The 19,337-nt window shown below is 36.1% G+C and overlaps 5 protein-coding genes across 6 annotated transcripts in view; 3 read left to right on the top strand and 2 right to left on the bottom strand.

Moving 5' to 3' along the window:
- LOC118737512 lies at positions 1-1,202 on the top strand (the record flags this gene model as incomplete). Its single annotated transcript, XM_036468069.1, is given in 1 exon segment — positions 1-1,202. A coding segment is annotated over 1 exon segment (784 nt), but the record flags the coding sequence as incomplete, so codon positions are not given.
- Positions 380-2,177, bottom strand: LOC118737516 (39S ribosomal protein L47, mitochondrial). The gene is given in 6 exon segments (XM_036468084.1): positions 380-1,147; positions 1,216-1,337; positions 1,339-1,357; positions 1,412-1,548; positions 1,601-1,901; positions 1,969-2,177. Coding segments are annotated over 6 exon segments (828 nt in total). The 5' UTR covers positions 2,067-2,177; the 3' UTR covers positions 380-996.
- Positions 2,178-3,709: 1,532 nt separating this feature from the next.
- Positions 3,710-9,489, top strand: LOC118737503 (myelin expression factor 2). The gene is made up of 6 exons (XM_036468058.1): positions 3,710-3,883; positions 4,009-4,577; positions 6,565-6,703; positions 7,808-8,806; positions 8,874-9,009; positions 9,078-9,489. The coding sequence occupies exons 2-6, from the start codon at positions 4,015-4,017 to the stop codon at positions 9,131-9,133; spliced, it is 1,893 nt and encodes a 630-aa protein (XP_036323951.1). The 5' UTR covers positions 3,710-3,883; positions 4,009-4,014; the 3' UTR covers positions 9,134-9,489.
- Positions 9,490-10,922: 1,433 nt separating this feature from the next.
- On the bottom strand, positions 10,923-12,269 carry LOC118737494. Its single transcript, XM_036468046.1, has 2 exons — positions 12,142-12,269; positions 10,923-12,081 (listed from the first exon to the last, which is right to left on the bottom strand). The coding sequence occupies exons 1-2, from the start codon at positions 12,169-12,171 to the stop codon at positions 11,053-11,055; spliced, it is 1,059 nt and encodes a 352-aa protein (XP_036323939.1). The 5' UTR covers positions 12,172-12,269; the 3' UTR covers positions 10,923-11,052.
- A 1,796-nt stretch (positions 12,270-14,065) lies between these two features.
- LOC118737467 (ras-related protein Rab-23-like) overlaps positions 14,066-19,337 on the top strand; it is a 36,917-nt gene continuing 31,645 nt past the window's right edge. Inside the window, exon 1 of one of the 2 annotated variants that reach the window (XM_036468016.1) lies at positions 14,066-14,108. The gene's annotated coding sequence lies outside the window, so the exon portion shown is untranslated. The remainder of the gene's footprint in view (positions 14,109-19,337) is intronic. The other variant, XM_036467988.1, reaches the window with a different exon arrangement.

Here is a 19,337-nt window from a genome sequence, read left to right as displayed (position 1 = left end):
GGATTTAGAAAGAAACGTTATTGAACCAACAAAAAATATGCTTATAAGTTTCGATTCAAATTTAGAAGACGAGAAGTTCCCAGAATCACTTAAAGAAGAAATTACTCACGTGGTCGATCCATTCTTTATTACAGCTAGTGGTGAAAATTATCGATCTACAGCGGTTGTTGTTCGAAATGGTCAAGTCTTAGATTCTCAAACAAATAAAGCTAATGATAATGCACGCAAGAGGCCAGTCGAAAACTACACGACACGTGAAAACCGCTCAAATGTTAGAATACATAATAAAGACGTTCAGGATAAAAGCCGCCAAAGTACTGGAAAGAAAAACAATTCGGAAGGGTTACATCCTTCCTGGGTAGCAAAACAGAAACTTAAACCAGTGATAGGTAGTTTTCAGGGCAAGAAGATAAAGTTCGACGATGTCGATAACAGTGACCTTGAAGAAAGAAGGGATGAAGAAGTCGGGCCGAAAAATAACTTCGCACTAAATAAAAGTACCAAGTCCACGGAAAATGACAAGGACTTACACCCTTCCTGGGCGGCAAAACAAAAATTTAAACCAGTAATCACCGATTTTAAAGGAAAGAAAATAGTTTTCGGAGATGAAGTCCACGAAGAAATCAAGACACAGGAACCTTATAAAGTTGCTGCACCAGCGAAAAATGCTAAAAGGTTGAATACAACAGATACACTACATCCTTCATGGATAGCGAAACAGAAGCTAAAGCCTGCCATAGCCACTTTTCAGGGTAAAAAAATTACGTTCAATGATGACGATTAGTTGTAGCGGTGTGAGGGCTTCCCAGAGTTTGAAAGAATCCAGCTAGAGGGACAGCCCATGGCCAGATATAAATCTGGGACGTTCCGTTGCGATGATGGACATATATATACCTGACTCATATGGGAACGCAATCCTCATTTCTCCTGTTGGTACTAGATAAAATACACTTTTCTTATGTATACAAAACATTTTATTATTTCGTTACAACTTATTCAGACATCGACCTTAGGCACACAGTGTCCACGAGTTTTATCATCTCTCAACAACTTATCAATGTCCACATCTGGATACTTACGCCGCAACATATGGACATCTATGTTCGGGTTACGTCGTAACATCATCATGACTTCGTTGCGGGAACGACTAATATGCAAATATTTTTTTTTTTTTAGAATATTGAACATAATAAAAAGTAAATTTGAAAAACATACTTCTTGGCTTTGCGTTTTATATTGTAGAGTTTCTCACGGTACAATAACAAGAATTTGCGCACCGCTCGTCCACCGAAACCAATATTTCGCGATTTTATCCATTTGACGTTCATATAAGGGGGGCAATACGTGTTCACAGGATCTAAATTTTGTTCTATATTAAATATTTTTCTCAAACAAATTCTAATGAATAGACCTGTATAAGTAGCGAATACCTAGTTGATTGGATACTACGCGACTTGGGCGCTCACCGGTTTCGCCTGTTTCAAGTAGATGGTAGGCCTTATTTCTTTCACGGACGACTGATTCTAGATTTTCCATTGATATTTTTACCTATTTAAAAATAAAGAAAAATCGGCACGATTTATGCTATAACAACTCTTACCTTATCTAAACGTTCTGGACTAGGAAATAATTCCATTTTGTCATTGCATTCATGCTCCATTGTAAGCAGCATGTTCCGCTCTTTGAGAAGAATATACCACAATTGATGCAATTCTTTATTTGATTTGATACGTAACTCTTCCAGTTTCCAAGCACGACCAACTTTTACCTCATTTTCTGGCCAGTTTTTAGGGTCATCGAAGAATTCCATTAAACCTCGACATTGGCTTGTTGAATGAAATGACCGCGCCGTCACTGCCCCCAAAACAGCAGATTTCACATTTTGTTGTTTGTATAGTATTCTGCGGGTGGTAGAATCAGGTTATGTAAATATGAAAAGCGTAATACAACTTTACGATGACTATTTACCTGGTTAATAATACATTTGAAATGGATGTGCTGGCGGCGCTATTAATAATAGTTTTAAAATTTTTTGCAACATTTAATATTTTTAAAACTGAAACCATCTTTTTGTAATGAAGTTAAAAAGTCTGCCAAAAAACCAACATTAAATCAGCTGTGGTGAAATTTACACCCAACTAGTAATGAGCGATATTTCACTACCGGTGGTTTTTCTACTCGCATGATATTTCGCTGTGAATAAAAATCACATCTGGCAATAGCTAGTCAACAAAAGTTGCGAATGGTGATATTTTTTTTATCGTGGTAAAAATGGTAATTTTAAAATTTTTTATTATTTATTGGAGTATGGTTGTTTTAAATGTACATTTTCAAGTACGCAGTTTGATTTGCTTAATCGCGTTATTTGCGGTTCAATATTTTATTTAAAGATATAGCAATTTTTGAGCGAATAAATGAAATTTTTTCCTCTTCTCCCACACATTCGTCTTTTCGTCTGAAATCCCTGCGGGAGGGAATTATCCCTACATGTACCAACACTGATTTGTTATCATTTCACTGCAAAAAACGGCTGACCATATCGAAAAGAAACTATCGATTGTACGCTCGCATACATATGTACATACACACATACATCAAAGAATATTATACTTTTTGTTAGCTGTGGTGCAAAATAGAGAAGTCGGTGAATTTAAAAAAAGAATTAATAAAAATCAGTGTATTTAATTCGTATGAACAATATCGAATGATAACAATCGAAGGCGAACGAATCGTTATTGTTTATTTGGTTATCGATTATTGTTCTCTTCGTTCTCTGTAATACCATGTTCTGACCGACAACGAAAACACTTCGAAAACGTGTTTTGGGATTGTGGGCTGAAGGCTGTTCACACCGGCTGTTAGTGTTTTCGTTGACATTTCTTACATCCTCTGACTAAAGTTTTGCTACACAAAAACAAAACCAAAATGCTTTTCCCTCATTTTCTTTTCATTACCAACCTCTTACTTTCATTCTTATTTTACTTTTGGCTGCCAATTAACAATAAATCCGAAATGGCGTATTAAAGATGATAAAATATGACTTCCACTTCGATAAATAATCGAAAAAAAAGCTAGTTAAGATACCGATTGGAATGAGTGGAACGTGAGTTTTCATGTAGTTTTCAGCGAAAACTGGTTTGACAAATACATAGTTTAGGAAGAGCCTGCCTGAAACTATACAAAAAAGCAAATAAGCAAATGGATGTATAGAATTGACAACAACAACCACACTGTCGAGTTTAAATAGCGGCAAATCAGCTGCACTTGATAGTAATTGGTTGAATAAGGAAAATGAATTAGCAACAAGAGTTTACGGGATGTACATAGCTCAGTGGTTAACGCTTCTGACTTTGAACATCGAATTCGCAGGTTCGATCCCTGCTGAAGTCTAGAAAAAAGTCTGATGAGGAGATGTGGTGATCTCCGAAATAGTGCTATAACTTCTACCTCTTAGACTTTGTTGCTTTTTAAATTTTTCCTAATAAACAATCGTGGTACAAAGCTCAATAAAAATATTAAAAATGAAAACTGGTTTTCGTTTGACAGATTTTACATGAACGAAAACACACGTTTTAAGTCGAAAACCAGTTTTAGCAACGAAAACATGTTTTCGATGTCGGTCAAAACATGGTATAAGGGTTGAAGCCATTCACGATAAATTTCTGTAGATTATCAACACTAGACCAGTTCGGTTGGCATTCGTCAGTCCGCCATTTTTATTAGCATTTCTCTACCTGTCGGCGTTGCGCTTGGAAAAAGTTCCCATAACTTTTCCTATACAAAAAAAAATATAAATTGTAGACAGAAAAATATACATAATTTTGTGAGAACCTTTTAATAAGCAGACTGCATAAGTGCTAATAACTCGAATTCTGATATATTGGTAAGTGACTTGTGGCTTTTATTATATCCGCCATTAGATATTTGCTAAAAATCGATACCGGAACTACTTATTTCGCTACTACTTTATTCGCTAAAATAACTAATACTTTCTGCCACCAAATTTAGTACGATATGAAGAGTGAAGGCAATGAGAATTCTAACGATAGCCGGGAGAAGGAACGCGATCGACGAGGTCGTGGAGCACGTGCGTCAAGATTCTCGGACGCTGAAGCCGGTGGTGCTGGCAGCGGTGGCGGCGGTGGAAGTACCAACTCTGGTGGCAATGCTAACCGTGATCGTAGCCGTGAAGGTCGCAATTGCCGCGTTTACATATCAAACATCCCCTACGATTATCGTTGGCAAGATCTGAAAGATTTGTTCCGTCGCATTGTGGGGTCAGTTGAATATGTAGAATTATTCCATGATGAAAGTGGAAAAGCTCGCGGATGTGGAATCGTCGAATTCAAAGATCCCGATAATGTCGAAAAAGCTTTGGAAAAGATGAACCGCTATGAGATAAATGGCCGAGAATTGGTAGTGAAAGAGGATCATGGTGAGCAGCGGGATCAGTATGGTCGTATTGTACGCGATGGCGGTGGGTCATCACGAGGAGGTGGTGGTGGTGGCGGCGGCGGTGGTGGCGGTGGAGACATGGGTGACCGCGACAGAGGCTTCTCTCGCCGCGATGATGACAGGTATTACAATTTAAGCTTGAAAAATATTATCAATTCTAATATGGGTTTATTGACTTTTTCTGGGGAAGGTTTGCATATAAGTTTTTTGTTTCAGGAAAATTGTGTTGAAAAATAATTGGCCCTATCACAAATTTCACATGAACAAATATTGCCAAAATTTATAAAGCAAAACAAAAACAATTTTTCCTAATTTGTTCTTGTTTTTCCTGTTACATTATGGGAACTTTTTATTCACATCAAATTGGTGATAGGGCTGAATATCTATCTCACAGATGTTTCGTTGTTATAGGGTAAATTTGACAATATTTTCTTAAGTTTAGTCACGCACTTTACAGGTCATTGACTACATCTGGAAGAAATACGTTAAACAAAGGCAGCAAGGTATTACGAGGTAGTGAAAGAACAATAGGCTTCACATATCGCAATATTTAAACAAATATTTGAGTATATTGGTCAGGTGATGAAGTTAGAAGCGGCATCATTCCTGCATAAATATTTAATAGACATTTCATGGTAAATTTTGTGCCAGAAGTTCTATTGGGGAAATAAGTTTAATTTATTATTCGGTTTGGAAATATCGGCCAGGTTCCCTAATTCACTTCCCGAGTTAATTTCCCAGTCGCTTTGCATTCAAATTTAATGGGGTTGAAATTCACTTGAGTGTGAATCGCACACCCTGCCTGTATATCGACGGCTTGGTGGAAGATTGAGCCATCTCTGCAGCCTACTCTTAAAAGCCCTATCTCAGCTGCCGTTATATTTTCAGTTAAAATGTTTTTAACCATACTCTGAGTTAGGGTTTTTTTTTATCGAATTCTGAAATACGGCATCCTCCAATCAAATTTTGAAGTAATGCTCGATTTCCACCAGACATTAAATGACAAACATTACAAACGAAAAAAAAAAGTTTGAAAAGTTTTTTGAGATAGGCCGGTTTCGAACGGGCTGGCCGATAAGGTGGTCGATCTTCCACTCAGTCGTCGACATGTAGTTTCAAACAGCTCGTCAGTCATCCGTTACGTAAAACATTGGGAATAGTTGAAACATTTCCTGCAATTTGACGAAATTACCGATTTGCACTAGAAAAATATAGAACAGAATTCAAAGACAGCTTCGGAAAAGATGAAACGCTATTAGATAAATGGACGAGAATAGGTAGTAATGGAAAGGAGGATAAAAGAACATTAAAGTAGATTGGTTGGTGACAGCATAATCTAAAAAAGGCGACGAAATTCTGCTTCAGATTCTTAATATAAGGTCCGAAGCATTTCAATCGGTACTCCAGTCGATATGTTTTGGCACTAAATTGCATACTCACCCATTTGAGGAATTTTGTTGAAATCATCTAAAGTCTAAAAAATCTAAATTTTTCTATGATTAATTAAATTGTACATTCCTGGAACAATCATTGAGGATATTTTCGTTTTAGTTTTTTAACCATCCCTTGGGGCTCAGTTTTGTATTACGTTTTCGGATTGGAATTACTTTATTTACATATATGATAAATTTTTACTTGGAAAGTGTTTTCAAATATGTGTAGGGTTGGTATACGATTTTTACACGTATGTTCAGGTTTTTATGGCGGAATATTTGGGTTACAATGGGAATTCGTACATTACTTTTATTAGCAGTAAACTTTTAAGAGTGACCCTGTTGAATAATATTGTTTATATATATTCAATACTTTAATATTTCGATTGATTATTATCCATGCGATATGCTATCTTTCGAATTAGATATTTCACAATGAGAATTGAGCGTAGAAAATAGGATTTCTTCGTACTTTTCAAAGTTGTCATAGTTAGGGAAAGCAAATATTTGTTGTGTGTACTCTATTTATACTTTACCCTATTCGGATTATCAATAAACAACACTTCGCAGCTACTAAAGTTGTTAACAGTTTTTTTCCCAGTCGATCTTCGCTTTGTTTCTGGATGATGTGTGCTTACCGTTGACTTTTTCTTCCTATAACGTGTTCTTCTTTTAGATCTGGGCGTAATAATTTTAACATGATGTCCAATGATTTTAATAATTCATCGAATTACAATTTGTATGGGCTTTCTGCTTCGTTTTTGGAGAGTCTGGGCATAAGTGGACCTTTACATAATAAGGTTTTTGTTGCTAATGTGAGTATACAATTTTTAAGTAATCAAAAAAAAAAAAAAAATAATTAAAAAACGTTTTGGTTTCGTGCGTTGTAAGTTTTCAGCGCCGGGATTTGTAAAAAGTTCAGTAGACGTGTTGAAGGTACACCAGTATTTGCCGTCGTCTTCGAAATTGTGCCATAGGTATTATAACAGGATAAATAAAACTATTTGGAATGTGCGTAAGCTCTAGCGATTACGTATTTTGTTACATTCTAAACGTTTTAAGTTGACGAAGTTATTATGAACTTGGGACTTGATCAGTTTTAGATCCGTTGTTTGCTTAATTTTGTCCATTTCGCGCCTAAGCCAATCTCTCCTTATTGACTCCTCTAACATTTTCTAAAAAAAAAAATTATATAACTAGGGTTATTCGCCTAAGTTTGCCTCATACAAGGCTTTTAGTGCTTATATTCAGACATCTTTGTCCTCTAGTAACCTTTGTTTCGCCATTCTAAACTTTTCGGATTATCTTGTTTCGAGACCGGTATTCTTTGTCTTATACTTGCGGCATCGTCGTTCCATTTTTGGTAAGTGGTGCAATTTAGCTTTAGGATAACAATTGCATTACTTATAGGCGGCATACACGGTGCATCTGACTCGTGAGTCATTTGTGTACGTGTTAACTCTCATTTCGACTACACACAGTTGAGGCACTCGAGAGTCATGCCAGAGTCATGTCGGTGTAACGTATCACATATTTATTTTCTCTAACACATACAAACCGACTGGGGAGTCAGACGCACTGTGTATGGCGCCTATTAACCTTTCGGCGGATAAATAATTATATATTGAGTTTACGATATTCTTCCTAAAATGTTGTAATTCTCAAACTATTTTTGAAAGCAAAGTCGCTGCATCGCTAGAAACAATATGGGTTTTAAACTTTCCTAGCTATTTATATGACGTCTCAAATATTTCTCAATAAAATGTCCTGTTTATTATGTCCGAAAGAATTGTTTTGGCGTTCTAATGTTGGCACTCAACCCTTGCGTCTCACTGGCTTTTCACTTCGTTACTGTCTAATGGTCTATTATCACACACAATTTTATATTCTGACAAATTCCATTAACCACTTTTCCACAGCTGGACTATAAGGTCGATACAAAGAAACTCAAACAAGTTTTCAAACTTGCTGGCAAAGTACAGAGTGTGGATCTATCCGTTGATAAAGAGGGCAACAGTCGCGGTTTCGCTGTTGTGGAATACGACCATCCGGTAGAGGCTGTTCAAGCTATTTCTATGCTCGATCGTCAGATGCTCTACGATCGTCGTATGACTGTACGTTTAGATCGAATTCCGGACAAGGGTGAAGGATTGAAACTACCCGAAGGCTTGGGTGGCGTTGGCATTGGACTTGGTCCGAACGGCGAACCATTGAAGGATGTTGCTCGCAACTTGCCAAACATTATTCAGCAACAGCAAAATCAACCAACACAGCCGTCGATGTCGTCGCAAGGTGGTGGTGGCTCAAATATTCTCGGAAATATGGTGGCCTCCTTGGGTGGTGGTGTGGCTGGTGGTGTTGGTAGTAGCGGCATGTTCAACAATCAATCTGTACAACCATCTCCTGTTGCGCCAGTCGTACAGGCGGCTGCCAAGTCACTGGGTACAAATACAGCTGGCCTCAATTTAAGTAATCTATCAACAACCAATTTGGCGGCTTTATCGAACGTGGTTGGCGGTCTCGGAGCTGCACTTTCCAATCCACTGCTTACGTCGTCTTTGACTAATCTCGGTTTGAATTTGGGGCAATCGGGTGGTGGCAATGATGATTCCATGTCGTCAGCCAACGCAGCGTTATCCAACAACTACAGTACTGTAGGCAACAACTACAGCTCCGGTTTTGGTGGATCTTCTGGTTTTAACTCGGGCAATGCCGGAAATACTGGTGGAGGTGGCGGCGTTGGTTTCAACGCATATAACACGGGAAGTGGTAACACTGGTGGTGTTGGAGGTGGCATGGACAACGACTACAGCGGTGGTGGCAACATGGACATGTATGGCGGAGGCGGCAGCGGCGGTGGTAATGCAGGCAATGCTGGAAACAATCCACGGAAGTCAGACACAATTATAATAAAGAATGTAAGAGTAGTAATTTTTTATTGCTTTGATATTGCTTACTATGTTTTGACATTTATTTTAAATTAAGGTACCACTAAGCTGCACCTGGCAAACTTTGCGTGACAAGTTTCGTGATGTAGGTGAAGTAAAATTCGCCGAAATTCGTGGAAATGATTTGGGAGTTGTACGTTTCTTTAAAGAGCGCGATGCTGAGTTGGCTATTGGTAAATAAGCTAAATGAAATCGCTCCTGCTGCGACAAATTTACATGTGGTATCTTTTTTTCATTTCAGCTTTGATGGATGGTTCTCGTATGGATGGAAGAACGATTAAAGTTACATACTTTTAAATTTGGGAGCAACTTATAATTTCTTAATGCATCTAAGGAAACTTACAATAAACAATATCGTGTAGATTTCATTTTTGAAAACACTAAAAATTACACAACATATGCTTACGTACATATTTTTTTTATTATGTTAACAAGCATGTGGGACTACATGTATTATTTATATATATTTTTTTAATAAAATAAAACCTTTGACATTATTGACGAAGTTGTGAACATTGTAGAGCCAACAAAAAACGTGGTAATGCGGGCTCAGTTCTGCTCGTTCATATACCGATAGCTTACTTCCATTGTCGTTTAAACGGGAAAACATGAAAAATTGTATGTATGACGATGAATAAATCTTAAAAATAGTAGCCCTGTGTTTGTTTCTAAACAGCTGATCTATTGCATCAAATAACGTGGATACATCCACACCCCTATTACGAGTGTCGACTAATGGTAGATATAAACCATTGTTAGTCGATTATCCGTGGTATTTTCAAAGTCGTTTTCTCGTTCAATGAGTGTGAACGACTACTGTAATCCTAAGAATTTTAAGATTACACTTACCGTAATTGTTATTGTTAAAAATTATCGCGATGCAAATTCATGATTACGATTACAGTAATCGAGAAATTATTTTTGCTTAAAGCAAATACGAATTTTTATACATCAAAATGGTTTTAAGTTATGAATTCGCTTATTTGTTTGGAATTGTAATGTTTTACACAGACTCGTGGTCGCAGCATTTCCAATAAAGTCCTGATTTTGATTAACTGTATTACTTCGACTTTAAATAAATTCTATATACACTGCCTGGACAAAGTATTGGCACAGCTAATTTTTCACAATATTGCAACAATTTTTATTCTAATATTTTTTCGCCAATTTTGTATAAAAATATTCTACATCAAAACTCGCGAAAATTCAATAAATTTTCTGCAAAATTTTGAAACTTTTTAATCAGATTTTTTTTGAGTACGCCGATTTGTAGCCCAATCAATTTTATTATAATAAAGTGCAAATTTTTTAAGAAGCTAGGAATTACGGTTGATTTTTGGCGGTCTTCCATAATTTTTTTTTTCGAAAATACATTATATGGAAAAAATTCAAAACACTTTCAACAAAAAAAATTCTCAAAAATCAAACTTGCATTTTTTTACTAGAATTTAATGGGCTGTAAAACTGCATACGCGAAATTCAACAAAAAACTGATTGAGGAGTTGAAATTTTTCATGAAAATTTACTGAATTTTCGCGAGTTTTGCACAAAGTTTAGGAATTATATTTTTATGTTTTTTGTTGTAGAATGAACCAAATTTTTATACAAATTGGCGGAAAAATATTAGAATAAAAATTGTTGCATATATTGTGAAAAATTTGCGGTGAAAGTTCCGCTCATTTACTTTACTAATAAATAATTCGCGCAACACTGCGGTTGTGATTGCAACTCGAACAAGCCCTACATTAATTGTAATAATCATAATATTTTTAGGATACCAATTAAAGTGTTCGTAATCGTAATTTTCATGATTACAATTACTGTAATTGTAATCTTAAAATTTTTAGGATTACAGTAATCTTAGTCCTTACATTTTTTAGATTACAATTATATCGTAGTGGTAACATTTATGATTACAATTAAAATAATCGTAATTTGAGGATTAAAGTTAAGCAATCGTAATTAAAACGTAATCGCAATCATAAATTGCCCAAATTAGAAAAAATGTGACCATTTTTTTAGTTTGGTGATGGAAGTTCATTTTTAAGAAATGCTACAGATATTTGAATCTCAAATAAAACATTAATATGTTAATTGGAATTTTTATTTGGTGATTAATAAGAAAGACATGTTCTTAAAACGATACATTTGTATTTCAAATAAAATACGCATATTCACTTGAAGTTAGTGTTATGCTATCGGTTGAATGGCTGGTCCTAATTGCTTGAGACTGTGGTCGGCGTTGCGGATGGGGTGACTATTGCTGCTGGTTCGTTCTTCGCCTCATCATTTTCCGTATTTACACTACTCGCTTTTTTCTCAGTTGCTGGTGCTGTTGATGTATTCTTAAAACGTTCCAAACGGGCGCGAGCCTTTTCCGCCCATAAGTCATTGGTTTTTGCCAGTCCAACGGTAGCAGATGATCCTGCCGAGTTTGCCGCTCCAAAACGTTCTTTTCGTTTCTGCAACTTCTCCGCCGCATCGATTTGAGCCATTTTCGAGGATACGACACAGCCAAAGCGTTCAGCTCGTTTTTTAAGCATTTCAATTTGCTTGGCATCGTTAACAATAGGTGGTCCACTGATGCCAGTTATTACTTTCGCATTGCTGGTCGGTTTAATTGTAGTTTTAGTTGGATCAGTGCTGGAATTTGATCCCAAGCCGAATTTTTTGGCACGAAGCTCAAGTCGCTCCATTTGACTTAACTGTACTACTTTTTTACCACCGGCAGAATCACCGACGCTTGTTGTACCACTATTTGTTTTAGCATTTGAGGTTTCTTTCGTCTTGAGATCACTGACGGTAATAGGATTACGTTCGCTCATTTTTAAAACTTTATCCTTTGGTGGCTCTGTATTCTCCTTCGATGTGCCTGAAGCGTTAGTGCTTTCTGTAACGCCCAGAGTGTTTTCGCCGTCACTTGCTTTGCGCTTTAATATAATCTTTTTAGCGTTAGTGGTATCAACGGAAGGCTTGTTTTCGTTTAGAGGTGAAGCTAATTCGGAAGCCGTTGGTGTACTGGTTGGACTCTTGAGTAACTCATTTTCATCTGCAGCTATTGGCGACTCTTCCTCATCGGTCAGCACGGCATCTTCGTCAAGCAGAGCATCTTCATTGGTGATAGCTGAATCTTCCAATGAAATGTCGCCATCAATTAGTGCCGTCTGCAGGCGGTCTTGAAGTTCCGTTTTGTTGCCAGTGGTAGCAAGGCCACGCACTTTAAGCTCACGTTTCAAATCGGCCACCTGGCAAATATAAATAGTTTTTCTGATATCTATTAATGATTTAGATTCAGCGAATCTCACCTTCATTTTAGTAACTTCCGATTCAGGCATGGTTTTGTGTATTTTTTTTTTTATTAGCTTTCTATAAATTAAAATTCGCGATTTCAGCCTCCTTTCTGTTTTTCGTTCAATTACACAAACACACAAAGAAGTGCCAGTTTGACGTTTTCTCCCTGGGGTATGTTCAAGCAGCGGTATTAAAATTATAGCTATAGAATAGTGCAATTAGTCACGCATGTAATCCCAATGATATGTAAAACCGTAACTTAATTAAAAACTACATGCAGTTGTCCACAAAATAATAGGATTGATCAGTTTTGGCTATTTATCTTTAGTTTATTTAGGGCCGATTACTCAACGTCTGGTTTAACACTAATCTGCGGTTAAACATAGTTGTCGACGTTACAGACTCCCTGTTGTATGCATGGAGTCGAAGACGTCGATAACGCTGTTTAACCACAGATTAGTGTTAACCAGACATTGAGTAACCGGCTCTTAATGATAGCAAAATCGGCTAAAAACGGCTAATTTTTTTCTGCAAAACGGCTAACAAATCGGTTGCCGGCTAAGGGCCGGTTGTTCAATGTCTGGTTATCGATACTTGCCGGTTAAATATCATTATCGACGTTTTCGACATCACGCATATAACATGTGATCGATAAGGCAGTCGTTGTATTTAACCGGAGCTTCCACCTCCGATTTGTGCTAATCAGACATTGAACAACCGGCCCTTAATCTAGCCGGAAAACGGCTAAAATGGCAACACTGAAATTGAATCATGCATATTCCTAGTCGGCAATGGCTGAGCGTGGAAAGAAGCAGCCAAAAAGTCTCCGCTCTTTTCGGCACTTGTCTGTACATACGTTTCTGACGCACACTTTAGCGGGTAAACGGATCGTCAAAGTATCCGAAAATGGAATCGGTAAACGGACAATAATCCTCTGGCTCTCTTCAGAAGACTTCCATTAATAATACTCAATTATTTATTAAACCAGTTTTTAAAACTAAAAATGTTTTATTGATCCCCCAATCGCATTTGTTGGGGTTTTGGCGGTTGTTTGCGGACCTATAAAATATAGCTACTATAAGAAAAGATTAAATCAATTGCGTTTTATTACTGGGAATCTCCTGAAGATAAACAAAGTTTTCCGATCAAAAAATATTGATTTTCAAGAATTCTATACCATTTCTACGAAAAGTTGATTTTTGCCCATATAAAATACGTGGAAAACTTTGAGCGACCTCTAAACATTTTTTGATATCAAAACAAAAAAATAGGGGTATAGTTTTTTTCGGTATAGAACAATCCCAGGGGGTGAGATCATAGAAATTCCGGGTTTACTTTTTCACATGCATTTTTGGACCACCCTAATGTACATATAATCACCAAGTCTCCAAATTATCAAACTGTTTAAGAGCCTAATGACGCAAATAGATGGAAATGCCATTTATCGATAATCGACAACGCGAATTAATAAAAGTTTAGGTTTTCGTTAAGGATTGGATTAAGTTAATTTCAAAAGAAAAATGAAATGTTACATACAGCGCAGATTTAAAGTGTTCATTGGAATGACAACAAAAAGTAATACTAGAAAAGGTGATTTGTTCCATTGGAAGTTGTGATACATTTCCGGAACCACTGCTATTTATGTATATCCGGTTGACAATTGTGGAAAGGTTTTGTATATGCAACTTTATATCTGCAATTAATATCTATTAATTAAAAATACAATAAAAACATCACTCTATAAATAAATAAATGTTATATGTACCGGCATATGTAACTTCATTTGATTATAGCCGCGCCTAAATGGCGGAATAGGTAATGGCTTAAACTTAAAAAGAGACAACACTGGTCTCTTTTAAGCCAAGTTTGGTGAGAAACAGCAGAATGCTTTGTGGCCAAATACCGAGGCGATCGCTTTGAAAATCGGCCAAGCGCAGTCGCAACCAATCTTCGAGTGTAAGCGCATGTTTTTAGCCTGCAAGTAAGATTTTAATGCTACCGCAAGTGCAACTGGAAAACGGATGCCCACATGCATACATACATACATACATACATTCATATGTGCAAAGTACAAAGATAAAGTGCTATGCATATAAACATGTTTTGCCTAGTTTATCCATAGGAAAAACAAGAGAAGAAAATATGAAGTGAAGTGATAAGTGTACAAGTACATATCCATACATATACATATATGTATGTATGTATGATGAGACTTTCACTGTGCTAAAGTCAATTGCAAAACAACTTTAATTTATAAAAAAAAAACAATAAGATGGATGTAGAAAAATAAAGAAATAATAGCGAAGAAACCTAAAAAATGTGAGAATGCAACGAAATTGATTTCATGACATAGTGCAACAGCCAGCAACAACAACAAATCGTAGACATTTTATGTAGTTGTGTTAAAGTACCACAGTACCGACAGCAAAGCTGCAGAAAAAAAATTCCTGTAGTGGATTTATAGTTATTTAAGCAGCATTTAATAACAAAAATTATATAAATCTGCATAATTCAAAAGCAATAGCTAAATATTAAACACCTATCTACTTTCTTACATTTCCGCTGAACCCTCGCAATTGAGAAGTTTCAAGAATCAAGATATAGAACTTATTTAAAAAAAAAGTTAAATTAGCAAATGGTGGCGCTGAGAGGCAAAAGCCACAAAGGCAGCAATTTGCCTTATACATACATACATACTTACATATTTAAAGCTTTGCCGTTGCCTGAAGCCGTTGCTCATTGCAAATAATTAAAGAAAACTGTGGTAAACTATGTACAGTTACTGGTGTCTATTTCAATTTCTTACTAGCATCTCTTAACACACATACATACATTCATATTGATGTAGAAACTCTGCAAAAAGTGGTACTAGGTTAAATACTAGTACAGGACCACGCTACCTTGTAACCAACACCAGTAACCAAAATGGTCCAATTACATATATATAGAGAAAATATGGTTACATTAACATTGCGATGTCATTGGACCTAACCACCTCTGGTCCAACGCGCATAACATAACATGGGGGCCCACCTAGACAACTACTCCTTTTGGACCATGGCACTTTCGGCAACCGAATCATATTGCCGATGGGCACCGGGGAGGTGGTGTTCAACACATACATATATCAGCGTTTTACGTTTGAAGTGGTCCAGGTTAGCATAACAAGTTACTAGTATGCAACCTGGTCCGCAAATTTTTGCAGCGAGCGTCGACATATTACGTGCACGCATATACACTCACATTAATTCGAATTAACTTTATATCCTCGAGGCATTTCTTCATACATATGTACATACATACTAGTTGATTTAAAGCAGAGAAATGTGGATAGGTGGGTTGACAAGTTGGTGCTGAACAGACAATGGCTAATAATACCAGCTCTGGTTGCAAGTAGTTTACTTTTAGGAAAGGCGGCGGCGGCCATAGTAATCAACTGTAATCAAATATTGCATTGCATGCAACAGCCGGCCATAATCTGCAACTCTCAATAGCTTCTATAATGAAAAAATTATTAAAATACTTTGTTGTTCATTATAAGCTGCAGCCTTGTAGCGTCATCGAGGAACGATTAAGAACAGGTGCGCTGGCTGGCCTAAGCCATACCGCCATGGCAGCTATGTACAACGAGTATTTGTCGGTGGTTGTGAGTTGGCTGAATGGTTGGCTGGTTGCCGTGTGGGGGCATTAGCAGCAGCAGTCCGTCGTCGTCGTTTGCGCTAATGAAATCGTACCATGGTACTGCAGTTAAAGTCAAGTTATATGTACATATGTATGTATGTATGTTTGTATAATAACAGCTAAAGCAACAACGCGTGTAATAAAGGCAGATAATTTTCTTGGGATCTGCAAATTTTTGGTGTATGGTGAAAAGCCAACAAAGCAACCGATCTACTGCCAAATGAGTAGCAACCAAACTTAGCTTAGAGAAATAATTCATTGAGTACCGTGGGCAGAGGAAGCAACCAAGCGAAAAGAATGGATTAGAACAACAAAAAATACAAGCTTGTTCTTTTTCTTATTTTAATATGTGATTAAGAGCAGTAAACTTTTTCAGTTACCTTCTTCTGTGCGAAGTTTCGCCAACAATTTTGATTCAAATACAGTTAGTCCGTTCGGAACTCGGTTCTTCTATTGTATTTACACGTATCGACTTTCCTTGTCAACCCATGGATAGTCCATGTGAACGTATGACTTGATTTTTAAAACATTCGATGACATTAAAAGAGGCATATGACTCTCTATTACATCTTCTTTGGAGTGATTCACCTATGCGTACGGTGACCATTCCCGCTGAATATTAAGTGTCCCGATTATTTATATTTGTACCGATTAAGTCCCGATTTTCAGTGTTTTATTTGTTAATTTAACAAGAGTCTTCCTGTACTATGGCCCAAAAACAATTTTTTTTAATAACGTGGTAGCACTTTCTTTCACAAAGAACATAGAATATAGGGCAGCCACAAACATAGCCAGCATCCTTATTTTTTATGAACTTTATTCTGTCAAACTGGTACTCTCGCTTTATTGCTGTCATAATTTGTTAATTATTTAATGTTTATTATTTTTTATGAAAGTGTCGTTATATAATAAAAACCATTTAAATCAAACTTTGTACAGAAATTAGCAAAAGTCGACAAGTTAAAGGAAAGTTTTGAGATTTTTATTTAGAAACTTTCTGAGTATGCAGTTTTGTAGCCAACTCAATTCTATTAAAAAGAAGTGTAAATTTGGTAAATTTTTTGTGGAAGGACCTTCCAGGAAGGTGTTGTCCATTTTCCCCATAAAAAAAAATGTCGTACATACTTTTTATGGAAGAAAATGCGCGAACAAACACTTGCCAAAAATCAACGGTATTTCCAAACTACTTGAAATTGCACAATGTTATACTAAAATTTAATGGGCTACAAAATTGCATGCACAAAAAAATAAAAAAAAATCTGATTACAAAGTTTAAGATTTTGATTAACATTTGTTCGTAGAATTTTTGTACATGTTCTACAAAGTTTAAAATCTTGATTTACAGTTTTTTTTTGTAGATATTTGTAAGCTATATTTTAATAAAAAGGTCATAAAACATTTTTTAAACATAGAAAAGTAGCTAAAACTTGCCAAAATATCTTTATTGTGTGGATACATTTTTGAAAGCATTTTTCAAGTTTTTTTCCCCTTGTTTTATCTTAAATAAAACTATATTAAAAGATGTTATGTCTTTTTATTTTAAAAACCAAATTGTATGTTCGGATTCGATGCTGTAGAAGTGTCCCAATTTTGGTCCACAGAAATCTGGTCACCGTACCTACATATGTATGCGTACAGTTCACGAATCTTTCTTTCTAATGCCCCAGTCCCCTCATATTTGATCAAAAACTTTTTGTTGTAACAGCATACAAATCCTCCCAAGAGTTTTTGGGAGTATTGCTGGAGTGACAGTCCTTGGACAGATATAAATCTGGGTCTTTCCGGTTACGTATCCCCTTTTGTCATGGGAACAGATCAAACGCATCCAGGCTTCTACTTGATTTATGTAAAAGTAGCAGCAGATTGCCTGGTCTCCAAGCTGACAATGTTGGTGATATTTTTGCCGACAACTTCTTAGCCGAGAAATTCTATGAATGTCGCCAGAGAGGCAATTTTCTATAACCTGGAGAAAGGCGAGCGACTTAAGAGAAAATTTCGACCATTAATGAAATCAAGCAGAGGCTTGATAATAGATGAAGAGACAGTACATAGTGTCCTCAATTGACTATTTCGAAGCTAATATAAAAATGTGAAATTATGTATGTAAATGCAGTGATACCTTGATAACTCAATACAACAAAATGTTAACTGAGTCTCCTGAAAAAAAACCTCGTTTTTGCGAAATTTTCGACACAAAAATACTCCATAGATATGTATATCGAATACATATACATGTTTACGGTTAAAGTCCCGCTAGCAAAAGCCTCTATATAACGAAGTCTCAAAACTGCAAAACTTAAAATGAATTCATAAAATTTCCATCAAATCGAATTAAAAAATTATCGCATTTTTTTCTTTTATATGGAACACCGTCAAGGTAAAAAATCAAATTTGCAAAAACCCTACCCCAATATTTTCTAAAAATTCTGAGTAGGAAGAGTGAAATTTTGATGGAAGTATGGGGACTTTGTTTAAATTTTGAACAAAGTTTTAAACCTGGATTTGTATGATTTCTGTTATTAAGGGTATTGACGGGTACGGGAACTGACTAAATGTTAGCTGTGAAATGGCATATCATGTCTAAGAACTTCGTTAATAAATTAAATATATAACACATTCCGACTATTTTATGTACATATGTATTTACGTAGGAGAATGTGCTTCCGTTTATTTAAAGTCGTTATTAAAAATAATTTTTTTTTTTTAAATAAAGCATAGTCGAAGAAGGTTTATGTAACTACACACATATGTACGTACTTATGCTTTTATTAATATATGAATGGCCTGATTAGAATTTTCACCAATAATTAACGAGTTTTAGAAGCACATAGTCGGATATCACTCTGCCTCAGAGTCAGTAAACGAACGCAACAAGCGGGCCAATCTGCTTAGCCTCTTTCTAAGTGTGCTGTGATGTGACGACCTTAATTAGCTGCCCAATGGTATTGGCGAGTGTGGAATGGGTCAGTAAAACCTACTACGTATGACAATAACAACAATAACAATTATGAAAACCACAATAAAATGGCCCCAACAAATGGATATGTGCATATAGAGAAATAGGAGAAAATATTATAAAAGTCACTACATCTAAAAAAATAGCGGTGGCTACCACAAAATAAAATAAAATAAAATACTCGTAGAATGCGATCAGACAAGTGTAAAGCACCAAGGCACAAAGAAGAAGAAAAGAAATGATCATATATTCAGCAAAAAGGTAGCAAAGAACTAGGCAATAAAAGATTAAATATGGAAAAGAAATACATAACACCCAAGAGGAATAAAAAATGTAGAAGCTATCGAAAACAAGAATGAAGAAAAAATTCATAAAATTGCCCGAGGCACACGCTGCAACCAAGTTCTCATATATACATACAAACTTACATACATATGTATGTATGTATGCACATAGCTACTACTGAAGCCAATGAAACCTGCTCAAACAAAGTACATTTTACATACATACATATGTACATTGAATATGAAGAGAGGCAACAAAACAGGATTTTTTTTAAATTTTATTTAATAG

The sequence above is a fragment of the Rhagoletis pomonella genome, unplaced genomic scaffold, assembly GCF_013731165.1.
Source record: "Rhagoletis pomonella isolate Grant_MI unplaced genomic scaffold, Rhpom_1.0 Rhpom_scaffold_00001, whole genome shotgun sequence".
In the NCBI taxonomy this organism is placed as follows: Eukaryota; Metazoa; Arthropoda; class Insecta; order Diptera; family Tephritidae; genus Rhagoletis; species Rhagoletis pomonella.
Note: the sequence above shows the minus strand (reverse complement) of the source record. Positions and strands in the feature narration are given on the sequence as shown.

Bases quoted from the DNA above. Each gene is read 5' to 3' on its own strand.
- LOC118737503 (XM_036468058.1), top strand. From the start codon at position 4,015: ATGAAGAGTGAAGGCAATGAGAATTCTAACGATAGCCGGGAGAAGGAA. The intron at 6,704-7,807 runs GTGAGTATACAA...ACTTTTCCACAG, and splicing joins ATAAGGTTTTTGTTGCTAAT to CTGGACTATAAGGTCGATAC. The intron at 9,010-9,077 runs GTAAATAAGCTA...TTTTCATTTCAG, and splicing joins CGATGCTGAGTTGGCTATTG to CTTTGATGGATGGTTCTCGT.
- LOC118737494 (XM_036468046.1), bottom strand. From the start codon at position 12,171: ATGCCTGAATCGGAAGTTACTAAAATGAAG. The intron at 12,082-12,141 runs GTGAGATTCGCT...TATATTTGCCAG, and splicing joins CGGAAGTTACTAAAATGAAG to GTGGCCGATTTGAAACGTGA.